This window comes from Schistocerca americana, chromosome 4 (genome assembly GCF_021461395.2).
Source record: "Schistocerca americana isolate TAMUIC-IGC-003095 chromosome 4, iqSchAmer2.1, whole genome shotgun sequence".
Lineage (NCBI taxonomy): Eukaryota > Metazoa > Arthropoda > Insecta > Orthoptera > Acrididae > Schistocerca > Schistocerca americana.
The window spans coordinates 785,717,292-785,730,029 of NC_060122.1; the positions used below are offsets into that span (position 1 = coordinate 785,717,292).

The window sequence follows — 12,738 nt, forward strand, 5'->3', positions numbered from 1 at the left end:
AGCTTCCTGCGTGGGAGGAAATGATAGACCTCACATGGAGCCAATAAATAATCCTAGCAGATGAGAAAGTTTGAAGAGTCTGTGCATTGTAAAGGTATCAATTTCACCTTCTGCAGAATGAGGTACCTTGGGAACATGAAGTTTGGATGGACTGTGAGCGAATTGAAAATGTTGCTTATCACCACCTTCGACATGAAAGGCTCAGAGTTTGTATTGCAAGCAACGACTATGAAAGCAGCCTACTACCCCTGACTGTTAAGAAGATTAGCAGGTCGCGTCACCCGCACAAGTAATGTTACATAAATAAACACAACTTAACAAATGATACAGCACCTGAAAGATAACTCGTTTTTTCAAGGGGGTGATAAAATGTTACTTTTGAAAACTGACAATGGGTGCCACTGACTATAGTTGCTTAAAATGGTAACATACCTGGCAGAGAAAGCATTCTGTGGTCAAGCAATTGCCCAATGCCAATTGGCAGTGAGTGTGCACAATTCAATGGAAAGCTTTGCGAGACACCACCAGTTTACAGCAGCAGAATGTAATGGTTCGACAAATTTGAGGAGGATGGTTGGTTGTGCGATGCAAAACCTTCGGGCCTATTGGGCATGTCCTAACAGACAATGGACCGTGTGAGGGGGCATTTGTCATATGCTATTTTGGAAATGATGGAACACCTAAATCAGGATGGCCAGAAAAGGATATGAACCACAATTCTCACAAATGTGATTACCATTTTGCAACTTCCATCAGTCCATCTTGTGGAATTCTAAGCAGAGGCATCATATTCATATTTACGCAGTAGCAGGCTTGCAATTATTTAGGGCTTGTCATCCACATTAAAAAGTTTTATATTAAAAAAGCAATAAATAAATCCTCCCTCAAGACTCCACTCCTCAACATATCTGCTGTTCTGTGCACTGCATAGACAACAAAATATGTGTTACAACATACTTCTGTCATGAACCTCAGTTTGTTACACTCAACAGAAAGAAGCAGGAAAGTGAATTCATCTACAAATTACCAACAAATATGGTGGCATTTCTGTATGGATAACTGTTTTTTGTGTGTCGATTACATTCATAATCTACTGGAGGGGAAAAAATCCTAACAAAGAAACTGTGTGATATACAGCAGATGAAAGGCAAGAGAACAATAGCCTTGTGAATGTTATAATGCATAGCTTCATGATGGAAAGAGTAAAGGTAGGCACTCATAGTATAAGGGAGGCATTAACTTTCCAATAGCAATATAAACAGAACTGAAACTTGTCTCTTAACAAGCACACACGGACACACTAGTTAGCCGTGAGGGATGACATCACATAAACACTTTGCTACAATTTCAATCTTTTAGTGCCTATTGGCACTTCAGGTGTATGGAAAGTAATTACCTGTACTCATTCCATTATTTGTATTCTGCTCAGAATTTTCCAGTCTTGTGTAAAAAAGTAAAATACTGTAAATAGACTTAAAAACTGCTGATGTTGAAACAAAGAAGATACTGTTGTATGGTAAACAAACACATCATTGCAAACATATGGCTTTTATTAAAATGCAGGTGATTGGCAATAATTAGCACACAAGAAAAATGCAAAATCTTCAAATTATTTTATTATAAAGTTTTATGTTGCTGTACACCCTGTTCACAATTTCTGCTTCAATACAGTCTTTTCTTTTGTAGCTCATGTGGCCTGTACATTTTGACATCTTAATCTGTAATTTCAGTGCTCTTATAACTACAGTTACGTTTCAGTCCTCACATCATATTGTGTAAGAATGAATGTGGAAATGCCCCTATACAAGACAGAATAATATTTTTACAGTGTAATGAATCTCGATTTCAAATAATTAGTGCCTTGTCATTACTCAGTCCTAATAGCTGCTGATGTCATAAGCTTTGTGATTTCTTGCAGCTGTGAAAAAAATGCTGCTTGCGAAATACATATTTGTATAGGAATTTAAGAAGTATAATACCCACAAAACTGAAGTACTGATGCACTCCAACAACATGACTCCACAGCAAATGGCACACTGCCTTTCTCAGAGAACTGGCTTTATGACACCTGGAGTGCTGCTTTGAAAGGCACTATACAAACACAGAGGCAGAAAGCCACCGCAGTACAGAGTCACATGTCAGTCACCAGGAGTGCCGGGGCTGGGTGCAGGTGTCGGAACTGCTGGTATAGGAGCCAGGGCAGCTCCCACAGACCCTGGAGTCCCTGCTGGTGGTAACACCACAGTCAGGGGATAGCTACTGAGTATCACCTTGTGCTTAAGAGACTCTTCATACGACGGTGGTGACGGTGCGCTGCCAGCAGCTGGCGCTGCAGGAGCACCTGGTCCTGGCAGCGATCCTGCCGGCAAGAAGAGACCCATGCACGGCGCTGGGTGCAGTGGGAATGAGGAACTCGGAGAGAGAACTGGTGACGGTCTCGACTCACCGTTGCTTAATGGACTGAAAACTTAAAATCAGAATGCCAATTTTTAAAAACTCAATATAATAAATTAATGTTTAAAATTAACAAATTGTTACTATCAATTACTAAATTTAATTTTGCTATCCACTCCAACACATAAAAATAATGAATTTCCTCCTTTTCATTTTGAGTCCTAAGTCTTTCAGCCTTCTGACTGGTTCGACGCAGCCCACCACGAATTCAACACTTGCACTTTATATCCTCAATTATTTGTTTAATGTATTTCATTCTCTGTCTCCCCCTACAGTTTTTACTCTCTACAACATCCACTAGTGCAATGGAGGTTATACCCTGATGTCTTAATTCATGTCCTATCACATTGTCCCTTCTTCTTGTTAGTATTTTCCATGTTCCTTTCTTCCCCGATTCTGCGGGGAACCTCTTCATTACTTATCTTAATAGCCCTCCTAATTTTCCACACTCTTCATTAGCACCACAACTCAAATGCTTTGATTCTCTAATGTTCCAGTTTTCCCACAGTCCACATTTCCCTACCATACAATGCTGTGCACCAAACATATCTGTACATTCTCAGAAATTTCTTTCTCAAATTGAGGTCTATGTTACATACCAACAGACTTCAACTGACCAAGAGTGCCCAATTTGCCTACGCTAGTCTGCTTTTCTGTCCTCCTTCCTTTGTATGTCATGGGCTGTTTTGCTGCTGAGGTAGCAGAATTCCTAAACTTCGTGGTCACCAATTTTGATGTTGGGTTTCTCGCTATTCTCAGTTCTACTACTTCTGAGCGCTTTTCTTGTTTTCTTTGGTTTACTTTCAATTCTTATTCTGTACTCATTAGATTCTTCATTCCATTCAACAGGTCCTGTGACTCTTCTTCACTTTCACTGAGGATAGCAATGTCATCAGCAAATCTTAACACTAATATCCTTTCACCCTAAATTTTAATCCCATTCTTGAACCATCCTTCTTATTTCCGTCAGTGCCTCTTTGATGTATAGACTGAACAGTAGACTGCATGCCTATCTTAAACACTTTTTAATTCGAGCACTTTTTTCATCTTCCTACCTTATTGTTCCCTCTTGTATCGTACATGGTCTGTCCAAAAAATTCCGCAATATTTACAGTTTTGTGCCATTGGCGTGTTTGGTAGTTGTCGTTCACTGCTGTATTAAGTAGAACGTTCTGTCGCACAGTTTGCGAATTTCGAGACGGCAGAGTTACAGGGGCAACGTGCCTGCTTTAAATTTTGGGTGAAACTCGAGAAAACCTTTACAGAGACACACCAAATGATGCAGAAAGCCTGCAGTGATGAGTGTTTAAGCTGTACTTGGTGTTACAAATGGTTCACACAATTTAAGATGGCTGGACAGAAGTTAAAGATGGCCCTCGTTCAGGATGCACTTCAGTGACTAATGACGACATTATTGTCAGGAATGTCAACGAAACTGTGCATGCCAATTGAAGACTGACTGCCCAAGAGATTGCAGAAGAATGTAACATTTGAGTTGGATCATGTCATGAAATCCTGACATAGCCTCTTGGAGTGCATCATGTTGCCGCCACGTTCACCTCACAGCTCGTGAGCCGAGACCAGGAACACTTGCTTCTCGCAATCTGTGAAGACCTTTTGAATCGCGCTAAAGAGAATGAGATGTTCCTAAAAGAATCATAACTGATGAGATGTGGCTCTACAGTTATGATGTTGAGGCCGAGGTTCAATCTTCACAATGGGTAGGGAAAGGTTCTCCAAGACCAAAAAAGGCTCATCAGGTCAGGTCAAACGTCAAAGCCCTGCTGATAGTTTTCTTTGTCTTTGAAGGATTAATTCACCATGAATTCATGCCATAGGAAGAAACTGTTAATCGCTGATGCTATTGGGATGTGTTGTGAGAAAATGTTAGAAGGAAACAGTGTGAAATGTGGCGAGACAATTCATGGCTCTTGCATCGCGATAATGCACCCACACATTCGTCCCTGTTGGTGTGTGACTATTGCACAGAAAATGAAATTGCTGTGCTGCCTCATCCTCTATACTCTCCAGACCTGGCCCCCGTGGACTTATTTATTTCCAAAGTTGAAAATCCCACTGAAAGGCTGAAGATTTGGTACAATAGACGAGATAAAAGAAAATTCGCAGATGGCACTTTGCACGATACAGCACCAGGCACACCAAGACTGCTTCCAGAAGTGGAAACAGCCTTGGGAGTGGTGTATCAATTGTGGAGGAGAGTATTTCGAAGGAGACCAGTGTAGAAAAGTGTAGAAAAATTTTGTGGACAAAATTCCATAATTTTTTGTACAGGTCTCATATTATCAGCCTCTTATTTTACTCAGAATCTTGAAAATTTTACATTATTTTACACTGGCAAATACTTTTTCTAGGTAGACAAATCCTAAGAGCACATCTTTATTTTCCTTCAGCCTTGCTTCCATTACCATGTGCAATACAAGAACAGCCTCTCTGGTGTCTTTATCTTTCTTAAAGCCAAACTGATGGTGATCCAACAGATCCTCAATTTTCTTTTCCATTCTTATGTACATTGTTTCTGTCAGCATGTAGGATACATGAACAGCTGATTGTGCAATAGTTCTCGTACTTATTTGCTGTTGCTATCTTCGAAATTGTGGGGATGATATCTTTCTGAAAGTCTGATGGTGTGTCGCCAGTCTCATAAATTCTACTCAATAGCTTGAATAGTTGTTTGGTTGCAACGTCCACCAATGATTTTACAAATCCTGATGGAATGCCCTATTGGACCTCAAGTCTTCTAGAGCTCTTCTGAATTCTAATATTGGATCTCCTAGGTCTTCCATACTGACTTCATTTTTTTCTTCTACCGTGTCACCAGACAAATCAAAAGCAAACTCAGCACCATCTATATTGTGCTAATTTCAGTAGCAAAAGATGAGATTAGCACTGAAAAGAGCCAACGTGATTAAACTAACAGTCCTCTAATTGTGCCTGCTTGAATAAATTCCAAACTTTAAAACTAATATACCAACTATTGGAAAACAGGCACACCATTACTAAATATTCATGCAATTTATGACAAGAGTAACAGTGTCAGCAAACTGCTGGAGGATAAGGCAATTAAAAATTCATCATCTGTTAACAACAATGTTTGCAATGACGGTACTTGAGAAGGGGCATATGTAAACTATTATCTGCCACAAACGGTGTATTTTTCTTATTTATTTGTTTCAGAATAGCAAGAAGTGTAAGACATTTTGTGATAAGACTACAACCCGTTTTCAATAATTTCATCATGAATGACTTATTCAAATTAATGCCTCTAAATGGAACCTTGTCCTTTGTTGCCTCTGTGCAATCCATTTCTTAAATTTGAAGCAATTCACAAGTTCCATCAAATGTGAGAAAACAATTCTGATCAAAGAGAATCTCATTCACTGGTATCTACCGAACACTTAAAATTTTACACTGCTTACCTTAGCAGGTTTTTATTTTCCAACAGTACTGATGGCTAATACTAAGAATCAAATTAAGTACAATGCCATTTAAACAACTTCCGGTGATTCTAAATATTCTGCGCGTGTGTGTGTGTGTGTGTGTGTGGGGGGGGGGGGGGGGGGGGGGCACTTAAAAAAAATGGCGTCTTGATTTATATGTTGTTTTCAACTTTTAATCTTGTAGCTATGAGTTGAAATAATTTTGAATATCTGGAACATCTGCACAATAACTTTACCCTCAGGTGAAATTGACTATCAACAATTCCAGCCCAGTAGGAAAACATACATTTGAAAATGTATGACATGATCTTAACTGTATTTTTACTGGATCTATTTTAGACTGAAATGGGGATGAGCACACAATTATATAACACTGTGAAATGAAATGGTCCTTTGAAAACACAATTGTTTTTAACATAATGTAAGATTGCATCTCCCTGATAGCTCCTTTCTACGCCACAGAATATGTAGCTAGATGAATTACCCAACATTCAATCACATAAGTTTTAATTAAGTCAAATCTCTGTGCACCAGGTGCATTCAAGGAATTTCATAATAAATTTGTATTATGAAACACATTACGAATGCTGTCAGGAAAAAATCAAATGGAAAATCCAGGATGGAATGTAATAATACTAGAGAAGGAAAGTTGCTACTCACCATATAGTGGAGATGCTGAGTCATTATAGGCACAATAAAAACATTCATTCACACAATTAAAGCTTTCGGCCATTAAAGCTCTTACCCCCTCTACAATTTTTACCCCCAACACTTCCCTCCAGTACTAAATTGGTGATCCCTTGATGCCTCAGAATGTGTCCTAGCAACTGATCCCTTCTTCTATTCAGGTTGCACCACAAATTTCTCTTATCCTCAATTCTATTCAGTACCTCCGCATCAGTTATGTGATCAAACCATCTAATCTCAAAAGCTTCAATTCTCTTCTTGTCTAAACTGTTTATCATCCATGTTTCACTTCCATACATGGCTACACTCCATACAAATACTTTTAGTACGGACTTCCTGACACTGAAATCTATACTCTGTATTAACAAGTTTCTCTTCTTCAGAAACGCTTTTCTTGCCATAGCCAGTGTACATTTTATACCCTCTCTATTTGGACCATCATCTGTTATTTTGCTCTCCAAATAGCAAAACTCATCTACTACAGCAAGTGTCTAAACTGCTAATTTAGTTCCTTCAGCATCACCTGATTTGATTCAACTACATTTCATTACCTTTGTTTTGCTTTTGTTGGTGTTCATCTTACATCCACCTTTCATGGTAGAACACTGGGGAAGTGCAAGCAGTCCACAAAAGAGATTGCTTACAAATCACTTGTGCAGCTAGTTCTAGAACATTGCTCAAGAGTGTGGGACCCATACCAGATAGGACTAACAGGTGATGTTGAACTTACTACAGAGAACAGCAGCAAAAATGATCACAGATTTGCTTAATCTGTGGGAGAGTGTCACAAAGAGACAAAAGGAACTGCACTGGCAGACTCTTGAAGACAGACGTAAACTATTCTTAAAAAATTTAATAACAAACTTTCAAGAACCAGCTTTAACCCTTTCAGACCTGGTGGTCCCAATTGTGTACATAAAGTTTGTTCACTAATATTTCGCTGACAAGAAATGTCAGGTGCATCAAAACTCACTGTGCACATTTGTGTAGGTTTATTTTAGCCATGCTCTCTTGTGAGCAGTCAGTGAACTACGTAGTAAAATATACTCTCTGGTGTTCTCTCTCTGTGGGAAGCCATTACTCGACTTTATTGCTGTAACAGTCACATTGTGGGTTTTGTTAATGAATTTTGTGTGGTTTCCTTCTTTTGGAAACATTAGACTTTCTTTCAGTGGACAAGTCCATATTTGTGTTATGTATCAGGTAAATTTAATGTACACAGGTCCTTAATGGTGTAAAATAGGAAACATAACCTAAAATTAGCCTCAGATGTATTTGCATGGCGATGGTTGTTATGTGTGGTATTTTTTTCAGTAATTTCAGTACCAGCAGCAAGGAGGAGAATAACTGACCAGTACACATGATTTTATTTTATATTTATCGCTTTTGACTTACAAATTTGGATAAGGAATATCTTTCTGTGGAGAAAGATTGGGATTTGATTATGGACATAATTGAAAATGGTGACGTTTCTGACATTAGTTTGAGTGGAGATGAGGATGACAGTGTACCACTTATTGAAAGGCAAGCTCCACAAATAGTGAAAAGTGTTGGAGCAGATAAAGTGGGCGTGAATGATGTGTGTAGAAACACCATATCTGAAGATAAAGATGACGGAGACGTGGTGAATGCTGAAATGAACTTTTTATGCAATGAAAACAACCCAGAATTGAATAACCTGTGTGACAACATAATGGTGACACCTAAAGAATCCATAAAATGGAAATGCAAGCCTCTAAGTACCATGGCAGAAACATACAAAGCTCCAAATTTTGAAGAATCTGTCTTGTGTTCTCCAATACAATACTTCAAAAGATATATACCAGATGATTTGTTCACTAGCATGACAGCACATACTAATATTCATGCATTACAACAAGGCAAATGCTCATTCAAGCAGACATCTCAAGAATTAGAGGTGCTATTTGGTTTGCATATACTGACTGGTGCTTTGAAATTTCCCAGATTACAAATGTATTGGGATACAAGCCTGAAGGTAAATGTGTTTTGGGAAAACATGTCACGAGACAGATTTTTAGAATTACGAACAAATTTACACTTGGTGAACAATCTGGAGAAGCCACCTGAAAATAAAGATAAATTTTACAAAGTCAGGCCAGTTTACACAGCCATTCGAAAATGCTACAGTGAACTTCCTATAGAAGAGAATGTTTGTGTGGACGAAGGAATTATTCCTTTCACTGGGAAGTTTTCTGCAAAGCAGTATGTCAAGGGGAAACCAAGTCCATGAGGAATCAAAGTCTTCATGTTGTGTGGCAAGAGTGGAATAGTGCACGATTTCCTTTTGTATCAAGGTGCTACAACTGAACTAAATACACTAAATACCACATGCTGTAAAAAATCTGGATTAGGTCCTGCTGTTGTTTTAGGATTTTCTGTTCCATTCTTAAAAGGTAAAGGTCATAAATTATACTTTGACAACTTCTTTTCATCTTATCATCTGTTTCAAGTTCTGACATCTCAAGGTATCAATGCAGCAGGTACTGTCCGTCAAAACAGATTTGGAAAGAACTTGCCTTTTTCAGATGATAGAACAATAATGAAACAAACCACAGGTTACGGTGAAGAAATCACTAGTACTGATGACATTACCATGTGTAAGTGGTTAGACAATAGGCCAGTTGTATTGTGTTCAAACTTTGTTGGTAAAGGCTCAGTGGATGAAGTCGAGCGTTGGGACAAAAAGCACCATAAATGTGTGAAAGTAGAAAGACCTGAAATAGTGAGAAGATATAATCATGCAATGGGTGGTGTGGATCTATTTGATCAATTGATAAGCCACTACAGAGTTTTCATCAGATCTCGAAAATGGCCTTTGTGTATGATTTTTCACCCTGTTGACTTTACCATCGTGCAAAGTTGGTTGGAATACAGATGAGATGCAGACAACCTGTCTATCCCAAAGAAGAAGCAAATGGACCTTCTTTCCTTTCGTATCAGGGTAGCAGATGGATTGATACTGTGCCAAAAGAAAGTGACTGGAAAGAAGAGGGGGCGTCCGTATGATGAAGGACTGGCTTCAGACATGAGTCATACCAAGAAAACGAGGAAAATTACGACCAGCTACAGAGATACAGTTTGATTCCATTGACCATTTGCCTTTGCATGATGTAGGGGCTCCAAGTCGCTGCAAATTTCCAAAATGTACGGGGCATTCAAGAATTCAGTGCAGAAAATGTAAAGTACATTTATGTCTCCAAAAGGACAGAAATTGTTTTTTTGCAGTTTCATACTAAACCTTAAAATCAGGTGTTGACAATTGTTGTTTAAACAAGAATGTAATATGGAATTATTTTTATTGTTCCCTCTGTTTTAAAGTGAAATAAAGAGTGGCATAATTGATCCGTACTGTTAACCTCCTTAATGTATGACATGAAGCTTGAGACCTGACAATCACATTTGTGTACATTAAATATCTAGAAAAGTAGAGATCATACGAAATTTTTTCTTCGAAAAATGTTGTCGGAGACTCACCGGAATGTAAAAATGATGTCAGACATTTTTTTTTACAAGTAAATAAAAAATCAGGTCTGAAAGGGTTAAATGATTACTCTTATACTACAACCTCCTATGTATTGCTCACACAGGGATTGTGAGGATAGGATTAGGATAGTTACTGCATGCACAGAGGCATTCAAACAATCATTCTTCCCACACTTCATATGTGAATGGAACAGGAAGAAACTCTAAAACTGGTACAATGGAACACAGCCTCTGCATGCATCTAATGGTGGTTTGCACAGTAAATACGTAGATGTAGCCATGCAAAAACATGGCACAAAATTCTTGAAGGTGTAATTACCTCTGTAAGAAGCTACCCAAGTGGCTTGTTGATGTGAATCATCCAGCTCATGGGATAAATCAGGCCGTCTCCTTCGTCTTCTCCACAGTTTACCGCTGAAACAAAGATTTTTTTTCCCCCTCTGTGCAATGCTTTAACAACACAGAAAAAAAACAGAACACTTGCAAAAATACGGAAGCTCACCACTGTCTACAACTGCAATTGTACTACCATACCAGTGCAATCTACAATTGTGTAAGTCTAACACACATTCATTTATGTTTTGATGTACATATGTATGCACCTGGTTCCCTCATGTGAGTGCAGTCCCATTTTCTTTATTTTTTTCACTGTCTCGTATGAGCAGTGGATTAAATCTCTTACGTTTTACTCGAACACTATGACTGTATATCGACGTCCTACAACTTCCAATACCCATGTACTTTCCTAGAAGTTCGCGTACGTGCTGCTTAGGCGCACCAGGATTGCAGAATGTCGCTATCAGTTGCTTTCTGCAAACTCCACGATACCGAAAGGGTAGTTAGCAACAATTAAAAAATATGAATAAATTACAAACTTAAGTATTAATTAACTACACGTCGATTTCCTCATTGTAAAGTTTATGGAGACTTAACATCAATGTATTTGACTCCGTCGATAACCAGATTAGGAAATATGTCTTCCAACATAAGGCACATGAACTCAAATTCTCTCGACGAAGCAATATTATTAACTTTCAAACGTTTCAAATTTTCAAACCGGTAAAAGGCAGATAAGCCACGATAGGTTACTTGTTTACAGTCACTTATGTCCAAATATTCCAGCGTCCTTAATTCGCCACTTATTTTGTCGAGGCACCAATCATCAATGTGTGCACAATTACTTAAATTAAGCCACTTCAATCGTTTAAGATTCACAAAATTTCGGAGACCTTCATATCTCAGTTCCGTGTTGGAAGCGTCAACTGCTTCCAAATACATACTAGGTACATACTTGTTAGGCAAATCATACTCGTCGTTTTCATCTTTCTTAATCCACTCCGAATGGTCACAGAATTTTACAGAACCGCCTCTATGCACGATGAAATGTGCTGTGGCTAAATCACATCCTAGTATATCGTGTCTCTCTGGGATAAAACGCTGGAGGTGATCTGCGTGACCTTCTTTAACATTGGCGAACCACTGCTTGAATGAAAGAGGGCCACGAAAGAAATTTATGATGTCTGGGCCTATAGCCTTCCCCTCATCCGGTGCAAATGCTGTCAATTTACTTCTCCATTCACCTTCCTTTTTCTGCCACGGAACTCTTTTTGGGTGGCCCGATTTAGTATCTGATGACGCAAACCTTGTATCACATACTCGAACCATACATCTCAATGTCTCAAATCGTTTAAAAATGTTTGACATTTTGTACAACAAATTTCAACACATTTCCTACCACAACAACCGACTGTTTACATCGCACGTAAACACCACTGATGCAGTGATGCGATTGCGCACTACTTGCCAAAGATGTTAAAAAGATAAACCAAATGCCTACCAAAGAGAAATGCACACAACTGAACAAATAATAATCACATGGTAAAGCTAAACGGCTAAAGTAAAATGCACGATACTGTCCGTCGTCTTTACATGCTGATACGATCAATACTGATACATTTAACTCACGCTTTCTCATGGAGTTACGCCCATACCACAGCCTCGTGGAGTCGTCTGCGCAGACGCATGGGAAACTTGACGCGTGCGTAAAACTAAGTGCACTATAGGCATGCGCAACTCATTGCCTTATTGTTCAAGCTTCAAGCAGTGTGCAGCGCGTCCCATTCTTAGCAGCGTTTCTTGAAATGCAATTCAAAAGAAAAAGAAAACGCGGAGGCGACTATGACTAAAACAGTATCTAAATAACAGAAGTACTATTTGCGAAAAATACAAAGTACCGGAATGGCTAAGTTTTGCTAGCAAATCTGAGAAATCAGAACACGATTTCGATCCTCTGCTTGTGAAACTGAGAACTTTTCGCTCTAGGCAAGATACTTTTGTACGTAATGCATTTTCTGTGGCAGTAATCGTGGCAATAACATTGTTAATTGCCAAACGGCGACTCATATACTAGTTTGAGCTATGTATTAAGCATTTCAAAACAAATATGTTAGTGAAAATGCTTGAAACTGGGAGATACATAAGGGATGTTCTTAGTGCTTATGTGAAAATTGGTTAGCTTTCATTACGTCATTTTTATTTTATAAAAAAATGTTTACACAGCTTCACTCAAAAAGATTATAGATTAACATCGATGGACTAGACAAATTCAGGTGTTACAGACCCCACATTCCACTAT

At 38.7% G+C, this 12,738-nt stretch overlaps 1 protein-coding gene across 3 annotated transcripts in view; it reads right to left on the bottom strand.

The window, feature by feature from the left end:
• Window positions 1–1,598: 1,598 nt before the first annotated feature.
• The window catches only part of LOC124612503, a 529,185-nt gene continuing 518,045 nt past the window's right edge, over window positions 1,599–12,738 (bottom strand). Inside the window, exons 1-3 of one of the 3 annotated variants that reach the window (XR_006979545.1) lie at window positions 10,606–11,904; window positions 10,423–10,517; window positions 2,421–2,467 (exon numbers count right to left, since the gene is read on the bottom strand). Coding sequence is in view for 1 of the 3 variants with exons in the window: in XM_047140744.1 (XP_046996700.1) it covers window positions 2,139–2,467; window positions 10,423–10,517 (424 nt within the window). In the remaining 2 variants the exon portion in view is untranslated. Of the gene's footprint in view, window positions 2,468–10,422; window positions 10,518–10,605; window positions 11,905–12,738 lie in introns of those variants that run through there. The other 2 variants (XR_006979546.1, XM_047140744.1) reach the window with 2 other exon arrangements.